Below are 24982 nucleotides of genomic sequence, written 5' to 3'. Positions count from 1 at the left end.
CACTTTAACCTGTCTGGTCATTCAGTGACAGACCTGCGGGTGGCTATATTACAACAGAAAAACTTCAAAAACAGACTCCAACGAGAAACTGCTGAGCTAGAATTGATATGCAAACTAGACACAATCAACTCCGGTTTGAATAAGGACTGGGAATGGTTGGGCCATTACAAACATTGAAATCTATCTCCCCTTGTAATTATTCTCACACTTGTTATCTAACTGTCTGTCTGTGCTGGGCTAGCTTGATTATCACTTCAAAAGTTTTTTTCTCTTAATTAATTGGCCTCTCAGAGGTGGTAAGACAACTCCCACCTGTTTATGCTCTCTGTATGTGTGTATATATATCTCCTCAATATATGTTCCATTCTATATGCATCCGAAGAAGTGGGCTATAGTCCACGAAAGCTTATGCTCTAATAAATTTGTTAGTCTCTAAGGTGCCACAAGTCCTCCTGTTCTTCTTTTTACAAAAGAACAGTGCAAGCACATAGGGACAAAATCAGAAATGAGTTATACCTAGCAAGAGATATAAAAGGCAATAAGAAGAGGTTTTATAAATACATTAGGTGTAAGAGAAAGACAAAAGGAAAGCGTAGGCCCAATAGTTAGTGGGGAAGGAGAGCTAATAACGAATGACACCAAGAAGACTGAAATGTTCAATGCCTATTTTACTTCAGTCTTCACTAAAAAGTTAATGGTGACCAGCTGCTTAATGCAATTAATATTAAAAATGAGGAAGGAACACAAGCCAAAATAGGGAAATAAACTGGTTAAAGAATATTTAAATAAGTTAGATGTATTCAAGGTTTATTCCTGATTAAATTAACCCAAAGCTCTTGAGAAACTAACTGAAACAATTTTGGAGCCGTATGCTTATAAAATTTGGGAATGACACCAAGCACGGAAGGACTGCAAGAACTTTGGAGGACAAGATTAGAATTCCAAATGACCTGAAAGCAACAAGATGAAATTCAATAAAAACAAGTGCAAAGTACTTCACTTAAGAAGGAAAAAATAAATGCACAAATACAAAATGCAGAATAATGAGCTACACAATAGCACTGCTGAAAAGCGTTTGGGGTTATAGTGAATCACAAATTGAACATGAGCCAACAATGTGATGCAGTTGTGAAAAAGGCTAATATCATTCTGTGGTGTATTAAAAGGAGTGTCGTATGTAAGGCACAGGAGATAATTTGTTACACTTTTATCAGCACCATTGATACCTCAGCTAGAGTTTTGTGTTAAATTTTGGGTGCCACACTTCAGGAAATATGTGAATAAATTGGAGGGAGTCCAGAGGAGAGTATCAAAAATGACAAAAGGTTTAGAAAATGTGACCTGTGAGCAAAGATTTAAAAAAAACAGACATGATTATTTTTGAGAAAAGGAGATTCATGTGAGTACCTGATAACAGTCTTCAAATATGTTAAGGGTGGTTACAAAGGGAAAAATGATTAATTGTTGTTCTTATCCACTGAAGTTAGGACAAGAAGTAACCTGCTTAATTTGCAGCAAGGGAGATTTAGTTTGGATTTTAGGAAAAAACCTTTCTAACTATAAGAATAGTTAAGTGCTGGAATAGGTTACAAAGGAAGGTTGTGGAATCCCTGTAATTGAAGGTTTTTAAAAACAGGTTGCACAAATGGTCAGGGATGGTCTAGGGATGGTCTTTGGTGCTGGTTCAGCACCAAGGAATGACCCAGATGACATTCTGAGGTCCCTTCCAGCCATACATTTCTATAGTTATATGACCCTAAATACCTAAAATGGAATATTTTATTTCAGGTTAACTCTGCATTTTCCTGAGTGATGGAGGTGCCTCATGGGAGTTACAGTTCTAGGTGCATCATACCCTGATTTCCATGGGGGCCCAGATCCAAAGATGGACTACATCTGCCATGATGCACTGTGGCTTCTCCCTGTGGCTGAGTTGCTGCAGTGAATCATGGGACTGGGCAAGACTCTGATACATCATGGGTGGCATAGTGAGGCCACAGATCAGAACCCATGGGGAGAGACATGAGGGACTCAGAACTGCAACTCACGTGAGGCATGGCATAGGCTCAGGAGAACTTGGAGATTTATGTCAACCTGAAATGAATCATGTCAATTAGATTTTCCAAACAGAAAATTCTATCCAGAAAATGTTTTCCTTTAGAAAAAAATTATTCCAGTGAAATCCCATATTCTGATAGGACAGTGTGTACTGTATGAATTTATTTGCTGATTGATAACTGTGTGGTGTTATATATGATCCGATAAAGAATTACAATCTCTAGCTATGCACCCAGTCCATCTCCTGCTGAAATCAACAGGGGCCTTTCATTGACTTTAATAGGACTTGGATAAAATCCTATCACAGCTAGTCAAACAGTTTATCCAATGTGTCCTAATCAATAATCCCCATGTTAATGTCTTCTTCTGGCCTTGTAGAGGTATTTTGGTAGATAAATAAACTTAGTTTTGATCTGGGTTTAAAATGTGTATACCATGATGTTCCTGCTCTTAAAGAAACAGTTGAGGGGCATAAATCTGATGGAGTGTATAATCAGGCTTGAATAATTACTCCTTCATGAGGAATATTTCATACAGATATTTCAGCAGTTGACATTTTAGAACTTGTTTAACAGCTTTGTTTGGGTTTTTTGTTGTTGTTTTGTGTAATGTTCTTTCAGAATATAAACAGACGTTTGTATGCAATACATACATATTTATTGACTAAAATATTTTATCCAATATTTTTTAACAACTGTATAAACCTCTGTGGGACTATAGTCTTATTCTGTACACTTAAGTGCTTTTTATAGCATTCTTTTTTCTGATCTAATATGATTAATTTATTTAAGATGAATGTATATATGAAATAGTATACTACCCATTCATTGTTACCCCTTGCACTGCTTAAATAGACTAAGACACAGACAAATGACTATTTATTCTTGTGTATCTCCTGCTTAAATGTACAGTAAGCATAACACATATAGGTAGTACAATATTTCTGAATACCAGTGGGTGAGTTATATTGTAATCCCATCAGAAATGATAAACCGTTCTTTCATAACAGCTCAGTGGTTTGAGCATTGACCTGCTAAACCCAGGGTTGTGAGTTCAATCCTTGAGGGGGCCACTTAGGGATCTAGGGCAAAATCAGTACTTGGTCCTGCTAGTGAAGGCAGGGGGCTGGACTCGATGACCTTTCAAGGTCCCTTCCAGTTCTAGGAGATAGGATATCTCCATTAATTAATAACTTTCCAGATAGCAAATAAAGGGTGCGGCAATGATGGCCAACACTAGATAGGAATGCCTGCTCTGCTAGGTACATAAAAATTAGAACATTTAAACAGAAAAATTGTCCTCTTACTTGTTTTGCATACCTATAGATGCCTCCAGGGATCTTAGGTTTTGGTTTGAATCTATGCCTTTGTGACACCAAACCTAAGATCCCCGGAGGCATCTTTAGGTAGACAAATCAAAGTGATATTCACAAACCCCCCACTCAGCTAACCCTGTAGGCATCTAAATCTCCAGAGGTCCCTAAATTTCCATCACCGGGCATGTGCAAAGCTGCCTAAGTCCTGATGCCTGATGCTGCTAATGAGCTGCTTGGAGCCCTCACACATGCTTAAGCTCTGCTGGGATCTTCAAGGTAGGTGTTCCTCATCTGTCTTGTCTATGGAGCCTGATCCAGAAGGCATGCTAAGGGCACACCTAACTTGCACAAAAGCCAGCCGGGGTAAACAATCAGGAATTTTGGGCATTTGTGTGTCCCAAAATGTGCAGAAGCCCAGTGGGTAGAGCATGCCCCTGGAACATAGGAGAGTCAGGTTTGAATCCCTGTTTTGCCTGCCTTAGAGCAGAGACTTGAGCCCAGATTTCCTACAAATTAGCTGTGTACCCGAACCATCAGGGTATTCTGGGTTGGGGGTTCTTCTGTTGAAGCTGTTGCACTTTGTATACATAATTAAATATTAATTGAAGCAGAAACTCTAACCTTAATATCCCGCATCCAATGTGAATGCCCTAACCACTGGGCTAGAGAGTCAATCTCTCTCTTTGTCCCAAGAAATATTTAATTCCACTGGGTGGCAGGGCACCTAGGAGTCAGGCAGTGTAACACTTACATCCCCTTTATGAATCTAGCCCAATAGAATCTTCTTCCTACATGCTGACTTCATCTCTCAACACAAACAGCTCCCTATGGTTCTGCATCTTTGCAATTAGCAGTAATTGCACCTCTAATGAGCAATAACTTGGACAAAATATAGTGTGGTTTCCTGAATGAAGATTTCAGAGTATGTTTTTGCTACTTGTTTCACTTTTTGCGCTTCTCCCTGGCCCTCTACCCCCACATATGCATAAATATCAAAACATCTGCTACACTGCATTCTAATATATATATGAGATATTGAATATCTTAAACAAGATAAATTCTCTTAATGGGGCATAGTACCCATTCATTCTCAGGAAAGGTGGGTCAGGGTTGTCCAGGCAGGGAAAAAATCTAGAGGTAAAATTTTGAAGCCTAACAGACAGATTTTAAAGGTATTTAGGCACCTAAAAGTTGAGAGTTAGTTGGCTAGATGCTTTTGAAAATCCAACAACTCGATGCTTTTGACAATTCCATACATCTTTAGGTGACTAAACACATTAAAAACCTGGCACTAAGTCACTTTTGAAAATGGTACTCCTAAATCTCATAGACTCAAATCCACAAAGGGATTTAGGCAATCTCCTGTAAAATCACTGGAATAACAATGGGATTCACAGAGCCTGAGTTAAGTGCTTAGGATCCCTGTACAATACATGGGGAGGAATAAGCACCTTAGAACAAGATTTGCAAAAGCTATTGTGCTAGATGGGAGCCTCCTAAATTAGCCAGTGGGAGATGCTGACAAAAGAGGTGTGTCCTTCCCTCTCATAGAGTTAGAGCATGTCTACACTACAAATTTAAGTGGAGCTTAACTGCAGTAATTCTCATCCACACAACCCTTCTTTTGTCAGTGGTGCACCAGGAGAGTGTTAGGGGGCTGAAATACCAGGCTCACAGCTCCCTGCCAGAAGCCCGGCTGCCCCCTGGCATGCAGCTCCCCACCGGGAGCCTGTCTGCCCCTCCACCTTGGATCCCTGCTCCCCACCATGAGCAGTGCAGCTGCCCCAACTCTCGGCTCTTTGCTCCACCGAGGAGCACAGCAGACACCTGGGATCCCAGTGTGGAGCTCCTGGTGGACAGCAGGGAGCCCAGGCAGCAGCCCGACTGGGAGCAGGGACCCGGGGGCAGCCTGACTCCAAGGGGGGAGCCCCGGAAGCAATCTGGCTGAGAGTGGTGAGCCAGGTGCAGGAACCCCAGGCAGCAGCCCACCTGGGAGCCGGGAGCAGGAACCCAGGGGCAGTCCGACTCTGAGTGGTAAACAGGGGCCCAGGCAGTAGCCCAACTCTGAGCGGGGAGCTGAGGTAGAAGGCAGCAGCCGGATTGGGAGCAGGGAGCCGGAAGCCTGGGCCATAGGCACCAACTCCGTGGGTACTCCGGGGCTGGAGCAGTCACTGGAAAAATGGTGGGTGCTTAGCACTCACTGGCAGCCTCCACATCAACAGCTCTTCCTCCCCCCAGCGCCTCTTGCCCACTGGCGGCCCTTGCCGATCTTCGCTTCCCCCTCCTTCCCAGTGCCTGCTGCGGATCAGCTGTTTCGCAGTGTCAGGAGGTGCTGGGGGGGTAGGGGAAGGAGTAAGGGCGCAGCGCGCTCTGGGGAGAGGGTGGAACTGGGTGGGAAAGATGCAGAGCGGGGGTGGGAAGAAGCAGGGCGGGGTGGGACACTGGGGGAAGGAGTGGGGTGGAGTGGGGCCAGGGGGGCCTGGACAGAGCCGAGGGCAGAGCGCCCTGCCGTAGATTAAAAACTCAACGCCTATGGCCTGGGCAGCCGACTTTGCAGACTGCCCAATGAGGTGAGGCAGAGGGTGGAGGGAGAGGCAACGCATGGGACTCCAGCAGCAGGGGAAGAAAAGCAGCAGTCTACAACTGTAGGGGTGGGGGGAAGAGGAGCTCATATGGCAGCCAGCCACCTGCCGCTTCTTCCCTGTTTGGGGGTGTGTGCCCCTGCTTGTTCCCCCTTTTGCAGGCCCCTGGTCATTGGAATGCCCTACCCTCTGAGCTATAGTTAATAATCATTCTTGAGAAAATTAAACTGTGGAAATGGAGTGGCGTGGACACTATTTTGTTTCCCTGTGTGCTTCAGCCATCCTCACTGAACATAAGCGGAACGCCATCCAGGGATGCTATATTTTGGTGGACAGGCTGCTCCCAATTAACCAGCTGTCATCATTAAAAGACGAGATGATTTACCAAATCTAAAATGACTTAAATTGAAAGAAAATACTATTCTAAATAAGATAAACAAAATACGTTCTGCATTTTATTATTTTTCATTGTCTGTATCTGATACAATATTTTTTGGAAAACCACTGTTGAACATTTCACACCTTGTTAAACACTATTTAGTCTATTTAGCAGTCACGGTATGTACCCTTATTTAGTGGAATTTTGCTAATAGTGGACTCAAGGGGTGGAAGATTTGGAAATCCGTTACAAGATTTGTACAGACTTGGTTAAGGTCTGCCTAACCATGGTTCATTACCAGCAGCATCTGAAACCTAGCCTCACTTGAGGAGCAGCAGTCAAATGACAATGGCAGTGCATGACTAAGTAATTAGGGTCTGACTCAAAGCCTACTGAAGTACTTAAGATGGGCTTCAATGGCTTTGAATCAGACCCTGGTAGCAGAGTATGTCGGAGAGTTGAGATGCTGGTTAGAGGGGATGCAGCAAGCATTGGCAGATGATAAAAACCCGCAGGCAAAATTTCCCCTTGTCTTAATACTCTACATACCTTAAAATAAATAAATAAAGTGGAATCTGATTTTTTTTTCATTCCTCAAACACTCACATCAATCTTACTGTCTATTCTGAGTGCATGAGGAATATAGGACCAAGACTAGATGTGTTTCAGTCTAATTCTAACTAAGCTTATGAAATTATTATAATGATTTTCTATTTAATGTCACCTCATGACAGGACAGAAAGTAACTTGTCAGTTTCTACTTTTTCATATGACAAAGGCATAAAATTCTGGTATAATAGTAATTTGTTCTTCAGAATTTAAAATTCATAGGCAGTAGCAAATTATGAGCATAACTCACATTAGAATAAGCGAGTGCTTAACTCCCATTCACAACACTGAAAAGTATATCCTGATATATTTCAGCATTTCCTTTTCTTATTTATTCTCCATTATGAATTTATTGACTTTTCTATTTCTTTAGTTTTTCAGGTTTCAAACAGAGCTCTTTATATATAACTAAAGGTGTAATTAATTTTGGCACATGAAAATGGTGAACTGTCGCTTTGATAAAAAGCCAAACAGTACTATAAAGTATTACATATTTGGAACTGGGATCATGCAGTAATAGCAGGAAAACCATAGCCATAGCTGGAAACTCCTTTTTTAAAGGTGGCAGTCCTGGTTGGAGGGAACAATATGAACCAAGCTTGATTGCCACTGAGTTCAGAAGTTAAGTGGTGTTAAAGAGTTTATGCAGACTCATTGGCCTCTCTAGCTTTCACTTTCTTTCATTTCTAAGCTTTTGTAAGCATGCCAAATTAAATTTAGATTTGAGAATGATGAAAAGGATCCTAGTCTACTCTAGGTCAGTCAGTCTGAGTGCCAGATTACACTGATAATTTGTGCATTTGAGTTAAATATTTATTGCTGATAGAATGATTTTATATTATGCATTTTCCTCATTATTCTCCACATAACACTTCCAGCCTCTCAGGCCTGGGATATAATAACCTAGTCTGTCATTGTAGTCACATTTTTCACTTGGGTCTCAGCTGCCAATATAGTTGAGATTTTTTCATTTTATGTTATTGTCTATTTAAAAATAATGAAGTTCACTTTAATTTTTGAACTCATGCATCTGTGTCCTGTAAAAATGCTAATATTTATTAAAGAGTGAGAGATAACATTTATGAACTGATGATATAATTTTTGTTGTATAACCTGCAGGTATAGACAATAACAGCAGAAAAACTTCCACAATAACATGTTTCCTTGTACGTAAAAGCAGATCGCAGTTCATTTTCTACATGCTCTCTAGTTACTGCATGGATTTTGAGCAATTATGTTTTAAGACTACTTTTTTTTTAATTGCAGGTGACAATGCATGTCGTGTTAATAATGGAGGCTGCAGCACTCTTTGCTTAGCCATTCCTGGAGGCAGAGTTTGTGCCTGTGCTGATCATCAGCTCCTAGAGGAAAACAGTACAATGTGCATGAGTAAGATTTTCTTGAAGAATATCTGGATATATATTACTGTTATGGGAGAGATAAATTCAAATCTGAAAATTAAAAAAATTCTCCTAGAGACTTTATTACTGTTCAGCAATTTTACATTGGACAAATAACTATTAATTGAATAAACTTTCTAATTGAGCACAGATAGTTAAAGCTTGAAGAGTGAAACAAAACTATTAAATGTGCAATATTTGAAGTTAAATGCATTTGAAAATATTCCATAGTGTCTAATATAATAGGGTACTCCGATGCTTCCAAAGACTTTTTGTTACGTTTCACAGGGCATCAAAATAAAAGTAATAATAAAAGCATATTAACTGGCTTCATGGCATTCACTGAAGTAAATATCTTAAGGAGAAATCAAGCATAGCAAATCCTCAAGTTGAAACTGTGAAAAATTGAAGCTGACACTTTATATGTAAGACAAGACCAGGGATAAAAGATGCACCAATCTCTGAATAGCTTAACCATCCTCTGGACGTCTTTATTCAAATACTGCTGAAAAAGACATCGGCTTGTAACAAAATTAAACTTGCCACTCAAAAAATATTAATTCACCAATGTAATATTGGTAATGTTGCAAATTTCTAGCTTTAATATTTTGGAACAAATTCAATTATAGAATATGCCATTTTTTTCTAAGAACATATGATTAATTTTACTTATATTAAATCTTTTGTCCATTATATTGAACATTCCTGAACTTCTTTAGCTATAGCTGTACAAAATGAGAATGTCTCATTAATTTATGCATTACTCATATTTTCAATTAACAGCTTAAATTTTTTTAACACTATCCAGGGTAGTTGTATATTCTTGGAACATAACTATTATGCAAAGTTTGAAAACATAGGCAGATGAGTACCGGTGCATACAAAGAGCTAGTCTGACTCACATTGCTCATTCAAAACTCACACTCACAGTGAAGTCAAGGTGAATTTTGTGTGAGCAATATGAGAGTGAGAGTTGGCCTATGAGTACAGAAGATCATAATAATGGTAGAAGGAAGTGAAATCCAGATTTTCCCTTATGCAAAGGTTACATGGGGTTCCCCTTGTAGAGTTTCTATTATACTGTGAAATGGAGACCTACTGCCTACAAATTAACTTCTGCCAGGGGCAACTCCTCTAGGAGTCATGCTGCAAGGAAGTCTCAAACAAAACACTGTCCATAGGACTTCCACTTTGTTGTGGCTCCAAAATGCAGGGGAATAATATGGGTAAATTAATGACGGTTGGTACTGTTAAAGTGTGAATCATTTTATCACCTCTGCAGTTCTCCTGCCCCTGTCTGTTGGCTTCTCCCTAATCAGCCACATAGCTTGAATCCCATGGAACCCCTATTCAGAGATTTCTGAGGGGCGGGGAAGAGAAGAACAATGTTGCAAAGGATTTTTTTTTTTTGCTGTAAGCCAGTGTTTGACTCATCAGATGGAGACGGAAAAATAAAATCTGAATTACAGGTCACTTCATATCACTTTCCTCAGGGTTTGCTTTATTTCCAGAGACAAAACTTAAACCTACAACTTATCAACTCAAACTACTGGGTATTAACCACTTGAAGCCTTTCCAGCCTTTACAGATGGGAGGAGAGAAGACACATCCTTCTCTATAATAGACTCCTGTGTATCAGCTTCCCCTGTCCTTATATAACTATGCCCAGATCAGCCATGTTATCAGTAAGAACCTGATAACCTCTAATATGCTCAAGTATCTTTACACTCCATTTGTCCAAAGGAAATCTTCATTACACAATCCAAGTGCTTGGGCTACGCCTCGGGACGCAAAATTGGGCCTTAGGTTATCATGATCCGACCTGTATAACTGAGAGCATATTTGTCCTGTTGTATATGGTTTTTTTACTAGCTTTTGAGATGGCAGCAGCATATTTTACAAATCATTATGAGAACAATGATTTCATGATGAGTTCTGTGTCTGTTTTGTCATCTGAACTTGTAAAAGTTATTCCTGGGTGATAATGTAATCTGAGTGTGCACTTGTTTATTAAAAATATATTAAGTATATCAACCATAAATGTGGATATACATCCGACTGTAGGATGGAATTAGTGTGAATATGTAAAGCTTACTAAGAACAGAATGTTCTTAAGTGATACAGCATGAAGAAGAATTCATATCTGCTTATGTGCAGGTAATATTGCATTTTTTTATATCAAGCTTAAAAATATACACGCTACTTGGATTTTTTCTAGTTAATCCTGGAGAAGTGTTACCTCAGTTGTGCAAACCTGGAGAATTTCAGTGTAACAACAAGCGCTGTATCCAGGACCGCTGGCGCTGTGATGGAGATGATGATTGTTTGGATGCCAGTGATGAGCATTCAGAAATTTGCTGTATGTATTTCTTTAAATAATTTTAAAACTGTATTTCATGTTTTGTTTTCATTTTTAAAATTGTCAACATGATACTGTGAGTTTGTGCTAAATACTAAGGTCTGAGGGGAATAAGACTGAAGCAGCAGTCATTAAATAATTTATGCAAATAATTCACTTTCTTTTCCTGTTTAATCGCATCAGTTATTCCACACATGTAGTAAACAGGAGCATATTTGTTTCATGGTGTAATACAAGATACCTCCTCTGCGGTCTGCTTATGCCAATGGTTGTAGTGGTATTAATTCTGGTGCTCTAAAAGTGTCCATTTTTGTATCCTTTGCTGTTGGTGCCATTCCAAACTGCCGGATGGTGGACCAGGGGCACACACTGGATCTTTGCTTGAAAAAAAGGAGGAGAATCAATTTAAATACTCTAAAGGCAGAATTACTGTGCAGAAGGTTCCTTAAACACTTCATTGCTTTTTGGCAATGGTATCCTGAAGAGGGTCCAAGAAAACAGACATAGGTTTGAAACAAGATACTCTACAGCAGTGATACTCAGACCTCAGTGGTTCAGGGGCCAAATTAGTGATTACCATTACCCTAAAGAACCACAAAAGTGTGAATTCATTGTTTCATTTACTATTATATATACACATCATTCTCACAGCAAAATGACTAAGTATTATTATTTTATCAATTCAAATTGGTTAATAACATAATAAAAACATCCTGATTGGTTAATAGCTTAGATTGGTTAATAATTAAATCACACAGTGAGAGCTGCTGGAGAAAACATTAAAGAGCCACTTGCAGTTCACAAGCCTCAGTCTGACTATCGCTGCTTTACAGCTTCACTGCTCAGTATATTGTAGAGAGGACATATGAGAATTGAAACACATGCAAGAAGAGTGGGGTTTTCTTCACATTGGCCCACATCTTACAGTAAAACAAGTGTTGGAACAAGAATGCTTGGATGCTTGTTAATGAAAATAATGATTACTATAGCAGCCTTACGTTAGGCCTCCTTTCATGTGAGGAAATGAGTGCTTTAGAAGCACTTATTAAACCTTGCAACATCCCTATGAAGTAGGCAAATATTATTTCAATTTTAAGTAAATAAATAAGTAAAATGTAGCACAGATAGGTGAATTGTTCCTTGCCACACAGTAAGTCAGGGTAGAGCAAGGAACAGAATCTAGGGTGAGATTCTGTGCTACACTTCTAACTTGCAGCCAACAGAGAGGAGTGCTAAGGTGGATCTAAACCACCTTTGAAACTTCTGCATACTGGGCTGCTCCAGAGACCGGTGCAATTTAGACAGTCCAGGAAGTCTGCCTAAATTACAGCAGCCTCCCTAGTGGCATCAATGCTGGCCAGAATCTCTATGATGTTGTGTGCTGCAGCTGCCCCCCAACACTTCCCGCAAGCCAGAGCTTATACAGGGGTCCTTGGGAGGCAGACTTATGGCTGTTTTCAACAGTTCTTGCACCATTGGAATCTTTCTGTGGCTGGATATGGGCCTGTTAAGGCCCATTTACACTGTTCTGGTCCCATTATTTTGCATAAAGAGGCCAGCACATGAATCCTGAGTCCCAGTTCCTTGTTCTTACCATGGGAAAACACATATATATGCATTAAAAATGCTCAAGAACAGCTTAGCCAGTCATCAATCATAATTTATACTGGCAAAGCCAGGTAGCTTGGATTATCTGACACTGGTGTGGTTTGTACAAATTACATACCTTTGTATCAGCACTGTAGCTAGTTGCTCATTTTCTCTTCAGTAAATATCCCTTAATTTACTTCCACTTTGCAATTAGTACTTTCTCCAAAATAACAAATCTGCAGTTGACATACAGTATTCTTAAAGACTACTTTACTTTAGCTATTTTAGCCTACAACACAATGCTGTATATTCACTATAATTTGAGATTTTCATAGCCTTCCTTATTCTAAGACCAAGATCTCTTAAATTGCAGTAAAGTGTACGTCTGTTAATAATTCCAAGTGGTAAAATATTTGGGTACAGCATGCTAATTTCTTATCTTACGTAAATTGATGCTAGACTAGAACAACTCCCTTTACTTCTTTGGAATTACTCATATTTACACATTTATAAATGAATTCTGAACGTGTTCCCAAATCTGTGCATATTATATAGCTTATTAGCAAAAATATGTTAAAATTAATCCTCTTGAAGCAGTTTCTACAGTAATTTAACATGTTTTTTGGCTTAGTCGGAATTTGCTGTAATTATAAACAGAATAATTGGGTGATATGGAGGGAAACTCTTGATTGAAATGGTATAAATAAAAGTGAATTAGCATTTCTAAAAAAATAATTTTAAATGGGTTTTGTTTGTTATATCAGACAATTTTAAAAAAAATGTGATTAGTGCTTTTCAAATTTTAATTTTATCAGTCGGAGGAGATCAGCAATTTGGTCTCTAGTCACACTTATACACTAAATTGCTGAATAAGAATGATCAGATTTTGAACACTTTATTGCTAAGGTCACTAATGAAGCTTTTCCTACAGCGTGCTTCTGAAATGATCTGGTAACAAAGGGTCGCATACATGTATTCACTTTGCATTAATGTCAATGAAAGCTTGTTTAAAAATACAAGTATAAAAGGTTGCTAAGCAGTTAAAGATATACCTGCAATGATTTTTATAATTCTAAGTGCTGTGTGTTTTGTTAGCATAGGTCAGCTAACATGTTTATCTGCAAAATAAAACTCCCATCATAATGAATGGATGGGTGACAAAGAGGAACTGAAGGGAAGAGAGACTGACACTTGTTAAAGCAGGGTTCAAGTTGGTGCTTAGCATGCCTCTCTGCACATGAAGTCAGTGGAGCTCTGCTCATTTACACAAGCGGGGAATATAGCCTTGAAAGCTTAAAAAACCCTGCAGCTTTGCTCTGGTAATATTTAAAACTTCATCGAGATATATTTTAAGAAAAGTAAATTTGGTGATAAAGTGGAAACACGGTAGTGCCATAAATGATTACTTTTAAGCAGACCTACCAACTGTCCTCCTGCACAGTTATCTCTAAATGCAAGTAAAAAAAAGTCTACAAGTGTATATGTGCTTATTGGGAAGAACACGTAAGGGTTCAGAAGCATTATCATTCTGCTCGCATTCACCCCTGCTCATTGTGGTACAGTATCTTGGCTGTACACTTGGCTACATTGGGAGAGTTCTGGTTTCAAAGTTACCTTTATATCTGTGTTCTCTTTGATTTTTTCCCCGTCACTATTTTTGTTTTTTATCTTCTGCTATAATCGTTTTGCTAATATAAAAGTGATGTCACAATCCTGTACTTATAATACAGTCAAAATACCAACTCAGTGGGAGTCTAACTGTTACCTGTGGTTTTCAGAATCCCCAACAGGGGCAACTTAACTATTTCACTCCAGGTGGTGTAAGGAATAAATCAACAGGAACTCAGCACTTCCATCAGATAAAGGAGTAATGCAGTGTAAGCATGCTCTTGTCTAAAACTGCAGTTTTGTATTAGATTTAAGCACACACAAACATAAGCAATATGTTTAGAACATTACTAACATCTGGAATGGCATTGAGTAATTAACAGCAGATTCGCAGTGGCCATTTGCTTACCCACCGGGGAGAAAGGGGTCAGGAAAACATCTCTCAAGATGGCTTTAGAGGTCTGCTCCAAAGTACACTCTATTAGCTAATCTTTTATAGCTAAGTTCTACAAAACACATAGGTCAGAATGTGGAATCTCCATCTCTGGAGATATTTAAGAGTAGGTTAGATAAATGTCTATCAGGGATGGTCTGGACAGTATTTGGTCCTGCCATGCGGGCAGGGAACTGGACTCGATGACCTCTCGAGGTCCCTTCCAGTCCTAGAATCTATGAATCTATGAAAACCCTACTGTATCATCACTTTTCAAACTTTCAATAAACTTTCAACATCAGAGACATCTAGACTCAAGGTTTTCCAACCACCAAGGTTTTTCAGTCTCAGTTGTTTACTTGTTTGTCCCCTCCTCCCATTCTGATTAGCAGAAACAGTAGCTAGTTTTGACCTTGCTTCTGAAAGCCTGTCTCCAAATGAACCCTTAACTATGTGGTGTTCTATTTCATTACTTCAGGATGGCTGAATGGACACAATACGGTTGCAATTAGTTTGATCACATTCTCGGATATACACACTCCTCAAATCCAGGGCAACATAACTTAATCAGGGACTGCAGGATCAGGCCCTTAGTTGCTCCTCTTTTAAACATGTTTCATGTAATTGCAGAAATTAAATGAAAAACAAACTCTATATTAATAAGCAATAAGATTTAATGGGAGTTTCATACTTAGAAATGTTGGCTTCTAAACAGCGCACTTGACATTTTGAGTTCTCACTGCACAAACCTGCCAAAAATGGGGGGTGGTTGGAGAAATATTTCCATGATTTGGAAACTGTAGAAAATGCTAGAATTCACTCATTCTGGGGCTTGACATGGATTTGCAGACCACGGCTACCATGGAGATCCCAATGATGGGTGGGGAGCCACTTCCCTATGCACTGGAATTGGGCAATTCAGCTGGAAGATTTGCCACTTTATTTAGCTTACAAGTCCCTTACTGCCCTTTAGCAGTATGGACTGCATATGACCATGTTACCATTGGCTCCTTCCCCCATAGTGGTAAATAATTTGCTGAGAATATGGAAACTATAGAAAAGCTATTAATGCTGAACCTAGCACCATTAGTATTTGCTGGAATTTCAACGGGATATTCTGTAGGCGTGTTAGAGCATCAGTAACTTGTAGAGCAGCTGCCACCTGGGTCATCTGGCTCTGCCTGGTATTCCCTCCAAACACCTATGGTGTTCCAATCACTCAGTGTTTGCTTGTATGGTCATCAGTAGTCTTGGGAGGAGAGATGTTTCCTTAGGTTCTGATTCCCCCATTCCATTGTCTGGAAGTTTGACTGGTTGTTGTCCTACTTTTATCCTTTCTACATGTTGGAGAGGAAGGCAGGAACTACTTATGACTACCTGTGCTCTCTACTTGTGCCTCATTCTATTATGAAATTTGACCTATTAACAAAGAGAATTTGCATAAACTACCACTAACAGGTAGGCCAGGCAACTGCAGTGTCTGTGGGCTAGGATAGCTGTTGGTTTCCACCTCCTATGTAGGGTTTGTGTACCACTAGATCTGTGTAAATGTGAATTTTGTAGTGCTCTCCCCCACTTCCTGGTAAATCCCGGCAGAATTGGGGTTGAGGGATGGGCGCCCATAGGGGATAGTATTGCCATTTAAAGTATGTAACACAATCCCCCAAGCATTTCCATACTACATTACACATCATCGGTTTTGCACCTGAGCCATATTGAGAGGGAGAGCCACAGGGTGCCAGGAAGATGTAGTGAGTGTGCACACCCGTGGGGATAATCATAGCCTCCAAGATCCACAGGTTCTGGGTGCTGACTCCCCTGCCTGTACTTTGAAAAGGGGGAGGAAGCTCCCTCTCCATGACAGAATAAACTGCTGCACACTCCACAAGGGGAACTATAGAATATATCTTTTTTAAAAAATTCTAATTGTTAAGTTATAAAAGATAGCAATGAACACAAAACCATTCTCATCCATAGCAGGCCAATGCTTGTAAACAGAAGTATACATGAAATCCCACATTCACTTCTCATAACAAGACTTCATACAGCTTCCCTCCTCCTTGTCTCCCTCTAATGGATGTTTCCATGGCTTGTGTTTTTATGTGATACACAATAAGTAAATATATTTGCTCATACCTGAGCAGGAGCCACATTCTGCCTACTTAAGATCTAGGGATGATACATGCTATATAACAACCAAGTGTTATTACCGTTTGCTTTCTTATCGCTCACATGAGTAAAAAGAGTGGATTTAATGATAATCTTGATGCATCAAGTTCCACCAGCACTTTAAAGAAATTCTAAAAATAAAAACAAAACAAAACCGAAAACCCTCATGCCATTGAAGTTGAATTCAGATTTTGCAATCATTCATACTTTTCTTAACCATATGTATTGATTACAAAGACCATTTTTTGTTTTAAAAGCTATACACGACAGTGTGTAAAATATTATTTAGCATAATCGTTCTCCCAAGTGCTCACTAGGATCTCCTTTCTACTCACCCATTCCATAAAATGTTCTAACTGTGGCAAATGTCTCTCCAGGCAGGAGGGATGGAAACAGCTTCCACTTAAGTATATTTTTGCTACTGTTCAGTTGATCAAAGAGAGCCCTGAGAAGAAGAGGTGAGAGGTCCATGTGGTTCCTTGGGGATTTACAAAGTGCATAGGCGTGATAGACTCCTGAGTTCCATGGATTTCAATGGGAGTTAGACACTTAACCTGTTTAGGTGTTTTTGACAATCCCACTGGATGTCTAGCTGCTTCTTTTTAGGGACCTAAAACTCTTTAAAAATCTGGTCCTTGGTCCTTGCCAGTCTGAGGAGTAAGGGTCTGAATTTTAGACCAGCACTTACATTTTGGGCCAAGTCTTCAGCCTGTGAAAATTGACATAGCTCCAATGATTTGAATGGAACTACATTGATTTACACCAGCTGAGGATCTGGTCCTTTACTTTTTAAAGGAAAAGATGTCTGAGGTATCCCCTCACACAACTCTTATGTGGTATGGGGTCTATTACTTGTCCCCAGTGGTGGTTGCCCCTGTAATGCAGGTAATGTTGTGTACCTCACCTCTGCTTTTTAAGAACAGTTCCATGATAAATCTGCTATTAAATAAAAATATTTTATGTAATTTAAATCAGAAATAAAATACCAACCTCCCAAACTTTCAGCACTAGTCAGTTTTTTTTTAACCAAAGGGAAGTATAACTTTCATCTATTTATAAATATATTAATCTATTTATAATAAATCATTTTAAGTGGTTTAAATAAGTAATTTTTAGCTGATTCCTTGCTTTTACTAATGTTACATCTTGGTTACAGTGTCTGTGGTTGCAGTTAGATTCAGGGAAAACTGAGGGCTTATTTGTTAGTTCCCAGTATCACGTAGAAGCAATAACGTTGGCTCTCATGACTTTTAGATCTTGACTAATTTCATATCTAGTGGGAACCACAGTTTTATGTTTCCCTGTATTTGCAATCCAGCAAAGGTTACTTTTTACTATTTCAAAGCATTGCAAAACTGCTTTCCCCTGCCACTTACAGTATCTGGTAAACTAGATTACTGCCATTCCTTATCTATAGTTCTTTCAGGATCTGCTATCTCAAGGGTTATTTGTACAAAATTGAACTGCCTGTTTGATTACAAGTAACGGGTCCATATGATTGCCACTTTGCATTACCTTTTATGGTGTAAGTCCTTGAATGGCTTCACTTTAGTGAATTATTGTATCCTTTCATTCCTTAAGATAGTCTAAAACTAAACTATGATTTTAATGTTTAAAACTAAAGATATGATTTTAAGCATATGGCCTTTTAAAATTATTTTATGTTTGCCAAAGCTGAGCTATAAAAAATGTTAAAAACTTATTTATATACCAAAGCCTCCCATCCTAGTTTAGGCCAATTCAAAGCACACTGAAGTAAATGGGAATTTTCCCATTAGTTTCAATGGGCTTTGGATAAAAACCCTTGGTAGTATTTTTGTTGTTGCTGCAAATTTTAGATGAATCCTTATTTGAGGAAATGGATATGGGAAAAGGGCCTGATCCTGCAACCTCTCTGCACACAGAATGTTGAAGTCAACAAGGTTTGGTGAATTGAGCCCTTCAGTTTTATTTTAGAGAGAACTAGAGAAGGAAGTTCACCAGAGGCCTCATCCAGAGCCTACTAAAGTCAAAAGGCATACTCATGGACTCCTTACTGACACAAAACTCCTGTTGGCTTCAAGTGCAGTATCAGGCGCCAATATTTATTTTGCTTAAATATACTTTATTAGTGTCATTCATTTTCTCACTTAACTGGGACTAATATGCACAAAAATGGCTTTAAGAGAATTTTAAAGATGTGAGATAAATACACAAAAGCATGAAAATTCAGTTATAGACACAGCCTCCAGTTCTTGCATACAATGAACATAGTAGGTTAACATTTAAGATGGCACCCTGCTGTGTCTAGCTACTGGAGGTTTAATCCTTAACTGTGAAATGTGTTGCTTTTGTATGTTTGTCTGACATCCTTAATTTTTTCTTTATTGTTGTTGTTTGTGTTATGAATTTCCTTAAAAATGTTTTATTGTTGGTTGATAAGCATTGCACTATGATAAGTATATATATATATATATGCTCAGATAATTAGTGTGAACACATGTCGTCTCAAATAATTATATAATAAATTCCATATTAAATATGGGGAAACTAAGCACAATAAACAATGTATAAGGTTTATTATTTTTACAGCTTAATTATTTTTTCTAATAATGTGCCAACATTGATTAGGCTACTTCATGGTATATCAGACAAATTAACATTTTGAGTCATAGAATTGCAACTATCTTAATCATCTTTTTTACATTGTTAGAACACTAAAATATGAATGAATACTCAAAATTTGAGAAGTTAAATGCTGGCTTATGATATTAGTTTAGTATAAACTTCTGAAAATATGAGTTCATAATAGCAATTCTTTGAATTTAGATAGTGGTTTTCATTTGAGGATCTCAAAGCCCTTTAACCTTTAATGAAAATGCTAACATATCATTGTAGTTGGGTGGTCAGATCCTCAGCTGATGTAAATTGTCATAGCTACAATGGAGTTATGCTGAGTTATGCCAGTTAAGGCTCTTACTCATAATGTTTATGAAAAATGCAAGGTGAGATCTGGCCCCTCTGAAGTCACTAGGAGTTTTATCATTGACTTAGTGGAGCTGGGTATTTACCTACAATCTGTAGCCATCCATTCCTATAAAGACTATACAATCTTATGGACCTTATTCTTCTCTCACTGATACCTATTTACTCTTGTATAACTCCTTTTATTTTAATAGAGTCTCCAGATTTTGTATTATTATATCTAAAATACTTCAGCAACTGTTTAACTGGGACTCGACTTTTCCTGTTTGCAATACAGTTCTGAGCTATGAAGATTATAAATTATGGGGTAATCATATTAATTGTATCTCTAGTTCTTCAATGAGTGAAACTTAATATATCATGTTTTCAGCAGTTTCTTTTTGATGATATGCTTAGGAGACAGTAATATTTTTTTCCTAGTCAATCATAGCTGTCCTGATGATCAGTTTAAGTGCCAGAATAACCGCTGCATCCCCAAGAGGTGGCTTTGCGATGGAGCTAATGATTGTGGCAATAATGAAGATGAATCAAATGAAACCTGTGCAGGTAAATCTTTACTTGAATGTGTAAATAACTTTTATCTAAATTCCAATTCAATAAAAATGCATGCCTGTTCTCAGCACTGAGCTGAACCAGCCTACTGTTGATGATCTGATTACTGCAGTTTTAAATGAATTCAGATTTTGATGTCACTAGGGCAAGAATATAAATTATATTTTACTTAATCCCTATGCTTGACTCTGCTTTCCAAAGTAATTTGGCACTTAATCTATCCATATGGGTTGACTGTCAATGCACTACTTGGATGCAAACTTGTCCCTGCTAAATCTTTCTTGGCAGTTGGAATGTAGTTTATTATCATCCTGTGATGTAAGTCATCTGACAAGTAAGCATTTTGTTCTTGTTGTTGTTTTTTACCTTGACAAATATAATTTTACTCAGTTTTCCCTGAACTCATCTGCAAATAGTTTAGTATTTGTTATATTATTTACGTATGGGGTTTTATAAGGAAGTCCCATTTGACCTTGTCTATTTATATTTCCATATCTGTCCCATTACAATAAATCTAGGAGTCCAAAACCACTCCATTTTGCACAGAAACATACAGTCTTTAGTACAGATCAGTAGACAGTTCTAGAGAGGTCATTAGTAGTCTGATAAATGTTGAAAAATAGGCCGCAAACTTACTATTCTTTTTAAGTACTGAGTGAAAGAAAGAGATTGACAGCATGTATACACATATACTGAATCCATATTATCTGACTTAAAATGTCCTAAAACCAAACTGTGTCGATGTTTTACAGAAACATCCTTCCTTTCATATTTTGTTTAAAAATCTCTTTCGCTACACTATATTTCATTTATTTTCTGATTCTGTATGTTGGCTGTTTCAAAGAACAAGAGGAAAAATGCTCACTTATAACAACAAAGTAAGAAATCAATGGCTTTTATCTAGTTGGGTTTCCAATACATTAGTTGATTTTTAAGTTGGGGAGTGCAAATTGGCACGTTTTAGAGAGCAGTTTCAATTGAAACTCTAAAGGAAGCCTGTCACACAAATCATAATATGCATTCTAATAATCTAGGTAAAAAGGATGGGAATTAGAGAACTACATTCTTCACCCCATAGTACAGAGAAATATGCATTTTAATTACTTTTTATTGTTCATAGCCCAAGTGCAGTTTAGGCCAGATCCTGTAAAAGTCTTGCTCTGTTTACAAGGGTCTATTGTGTAAGGGTTATTTATTTGAACAGGCTTTGTGGGATGAGATTCTTATTTGTTCTTCTCTCTGCAGTCCACACCACCTATTGGCAATGACACAAACAACTGTATTTTGTGAGAAAAAATAGAGGATTAATTGTAATGTGTATAGTAATGATGGTCTGTAGTTGGATCCTGCCTGACTAGTAACTAGTACATAATTTATGTATGTGACCAGTAACGAAAATTTTAGGGGCTGATTACATAGTTGGAGTCATATAGGTGGTGAGTTGTTTCCATTTGAAATAGATACATTTCTTTGAGAAACCTTTTACAAAGCTTCATGTCAGTAAATATACCAAGAGGCCTCCTAAAACTGAAGTTTTTTTTAAAAAGTTTTAAAGTTACAATGTATAATGTTATACAGTCTTTGCTTGTCTGATATTTGTATGTTATTGATTAGCTGGATCAGTACAGTTGTTCTTCAAGGTTTATAGCCAGTAATATGAAAATAAAATATTATTTATAATTACTATGTCCAGTAGTTTGATAATCTTTCCATGGCTAGATTGCCTCTTCACTGTAGGGGCCATGCAAATGTTACAAAGCTCAGCTAATTGTAGAGGAAGGATCTGAGGGGCCGTTGCGTGTAACAGGGCCAAGGTGTCCCAATTCTGCAGATCCAGGGGTTATAGAGGGAGGGGCAACCCTGGATTTGTGGAGGCTGAAGCCATCCCGTGTACATAGGATGACTATCCTTTTGTGCAGCTTAGCTTAGTTCTCTTCTCCTACCCTCCTCCAACATGCAGTGTAGCTCCAGCAGGAGCTTGCTGCAGTGTGCTGAGTCCTCCTATAGCTGTTCAGCTGCAGCTGCTGTGGAAACTGTGATGGAGTTTACACACCCAATAACCCAGAGCAAACCGTGGAGCAATACTGGGTTAAGGAGGCGCACCCCCTTCAGCACATGCAGGGCTTTAGGTAAGAGACAGTTTGAAAGGGCACTGGTAGGCCAGGGGAAGGTGCTACAGTCTGCACGAGGAAGTGAGGTTGAAGCCTATGGGCAAAGTGACTGCTGTGCAGGTAAGACCACTCTGGGAGAAGTGATCCAAATCCCCTCTCTCCTTTGGAGGTGGGAACCCACAAAAGCCTCTGAACCATACCCCTTACCCCAGGGAAATTAAACTCCTCTAGTAAGACTATGACCACACCCCAAAGGGAGAAGCTCCAGCCTGGTTGGAGAAGACCCAGAGGAGAGTTTAACTTGGGGTAGACCAACAGGTCATCTGAAGACTGCAACATCCAGGGTTGGGACCCTGTGGAGAAGGAGGGCCTCAGTCCCCCTATCTTGCTCCCCCCGTGCATCTGGAAGAACTCCACTGTTGCGACAGAGCCCCGAAGAGAGAAGAGGAAACACATAGGAGGGGCTGAGGCTCATGATATATGACCCAGCAGGGTCCCACTCTAGAAAAGAGAGACGGAAAAGAACTGTGGAGCCATTGTCTGACCACTATGCCAGCTGGCTTTGAGACTGACCCACCATAGGGACACAACATGGGTTAATGCTGGTTCAAGTGATATTGACTCATTCCTGGTTTTCCAGACTGATATCTGGGGTTTGAGAAGGGGATGGTGCCAAGAAAAAGTGGGTTGCTCTGAGCTGCATCCCCAAAATCCCACAGTGGAACTGTGGAGTACTAGCAAAAGGCCTTCCATGGTGTACTGGGGCATGCGCTGTGTGTCCGTGAGAGAGAGAGAGAGAGAGAGAGCAAGCTGAGGATAGATGCTCCATCCAATAAGGAGCTAATACATTCCTCTTCTCAAGAGCTGGCATGAGGACCCATCCTGTCTTATTCTCTTGTGGTTCTGCCAAAGCCCCACACCAATGAATTTAGATGGGCATTTGCTCAAGATAATTTTGAAAGGGTAAACTGTTTGGGAACAAAGTTGTATGTTTTTATGAAACACTGCTGAACATGCCTATTCTGATGGAAAGATTTCTATATGCGGAAAGTATGGAGAAGCTCTAAAAAAGGAGAGTCTGACTCCTGATGTTAATTATTATATATGGATGAATAGTGCTTTAGTAAGTGTGAAGTATTAGAGTCATCTTAGCTGGTGTAAATTGGTTTAGCTCCATTAATGGCAGGAGCTGTGCTCATTTACACCAGCTGAGTATGTGGCATTTTATTTTATTTTATTTATTATTCACTAATAATGAATAATCGTCTCCATCAACTGCTCCAAATAAAGTGGCAGGACAAGATCAGAAGCCAGGATATTTGAAGTCAAATCCAGCAATTATCTCCATCACCATTGGTTGGTTTTCGCAGAATTTTTGGTATCATAACAATGGCAGACCAACAAATTCTGAAGTGTGTGTACCAAGAAATGCTGATACATGGCTGGCAATCACATGGGTGCCAAAAGCTTTGGTGGCACAATAACATTGACAGTGATGGATATAAACTGAATATACAATCAGACTACCTCAAGCATCCTGTCAGAGACTGTTCTGGGTGGCGCTCGATTTACAAGGAAGCCACATCTTTTGGGGGATTTGCCATGATGGTGATGATGAGTGTTATGATCATCATCGTCACAGTGTAGGACTGTATTTATTCCAGAAGATTTTGGTGAGCTATTTTTTTTTACTGATGGCATAGTTGACAATGTATAAAGCAATAATAACATCAAAAAATAATCCCATCAGGGAGGAAACCTGGAAGAGGATTATTTTTCAACATGACAACAACCTAAAGCACACATCAAAATGTGTAAATCTTCTTGAAGCAATAAAGATCAAGTGTTTAGTACTTTGCCCATCATAGTCACTTGAACTGAATTTAAAAGAAAAAAAATCATAAGGATTTTTTTCATTTTACATAAGCTAAATCAACAGCAACAAGGAGCATCTGAAGTAATCTAATATTGTGTGCATCTGGAAGAAGCCTGTATTTAGAAGAAATATATATGTGTATACACACACCATAGGCCAAATTCATCCCTGCCATAACTCCGCTGAGTTTAATATCATTATGGCGGAAATGAATTAGCTCCAGTGTTCCCAAAAGACACTTCAGTGTATTTTTTTAACAGCAAGTGGTGTGTAAAAATAATGAACTGGTTTACTATAATGAAATCCCATTATTCCCTTTGTCTTCATTGTCAATATGTGGCTATAAACGTTGGTGGATGACAGATGTCAGGTGAGCAATTACATGATTTCTTTACAAACCAGATTAAACCATTAATTTAATTCTTAAAATGGAAAGAAAACCATATACTACATAGAACTAATGAAATATAGCAAACAACTGTCCGCACATTTGATAGGGAGAAGGGATAATCGGTAATGTGAACCAGATCACCTAATTCTGAATTAAATTTATTTAAGTTCTAATCACTGCTCTGAATATTTAGGTTTGGATTTTCAAAGGAGACTGGGGAAATTAAGAACCCAACTTCCTCTGGAATTCAGTTGGATTTGGATGCCTAACTTCTTTTGCCTTCTTTGAGAATGCCAGCCTTAATCCTACTTTGGCATTTTCAGATTTTTGATTATTTTGACTACAACATTAATATTGGTTTAACATTTAATTTCCTGTAATTGCATAATTTTGTGAAACTTCACAAATTTCTGACCTACTGGGAAATCCATTATGAATTATTGAATGTAATGATAAGGGTACAGTACTGCAGGTACCTTCAATTTCCACTGAGAGCAAAGGAGATGAGGATAGCACTCAGTCAAGGGCAAAGCAAAAACCATCTAGACCTCCACCTGCTAAGTTAGTTCTAAGGAAAGCCATGGAC

General features: G+C 38.8%; 1 protein-coding gene across 1 annotated transcript in view; it reads left to right on the top strand.

Annotated features, from left to right (window-relative positions):
• The window catches only part of LRP1B (LDL receptor related protein 1B), a 1261104-nt gene that overhangs the window by 719371 nt on the left and 516751 nt on the right, over window positions 1-24982 (top strand). The window contains exons 15-17 of the mRNA XM_065561615.1: window positions 8210-8332; window positions 10562-10702; window positions 19887-20012. Coding sequence (XP_065417687.1) covers window positions 8210-8332; window positions 10562-10702; window positions 19887-20012 — 390 coding nt within the window. The remainder of the gene's footprint in view (window positions 1-8209; window positions 8333-10561; window positions 10703-19886; window positions 20013-24982) is intronic.

This window comes from Chrysemys picta, chromosome 11 (genome assembly GCF_011386835.1).
Source record: "Chrysemys picta bellii isolate R12L10 chromosome 11, ASM1138683v2, whole genome shotgun sequence".
Taxonomy (NCBI): Eukaryota; Metazoa; Chordata; order Testudines; family Emydidae; genus Chrysemys; species Chrysemys picta.
The sequence above is the reverse complement of the archived record's forward strand: the minus strand, read 5'-3'. Positions and strand labels throughout refer to the sequence as shown.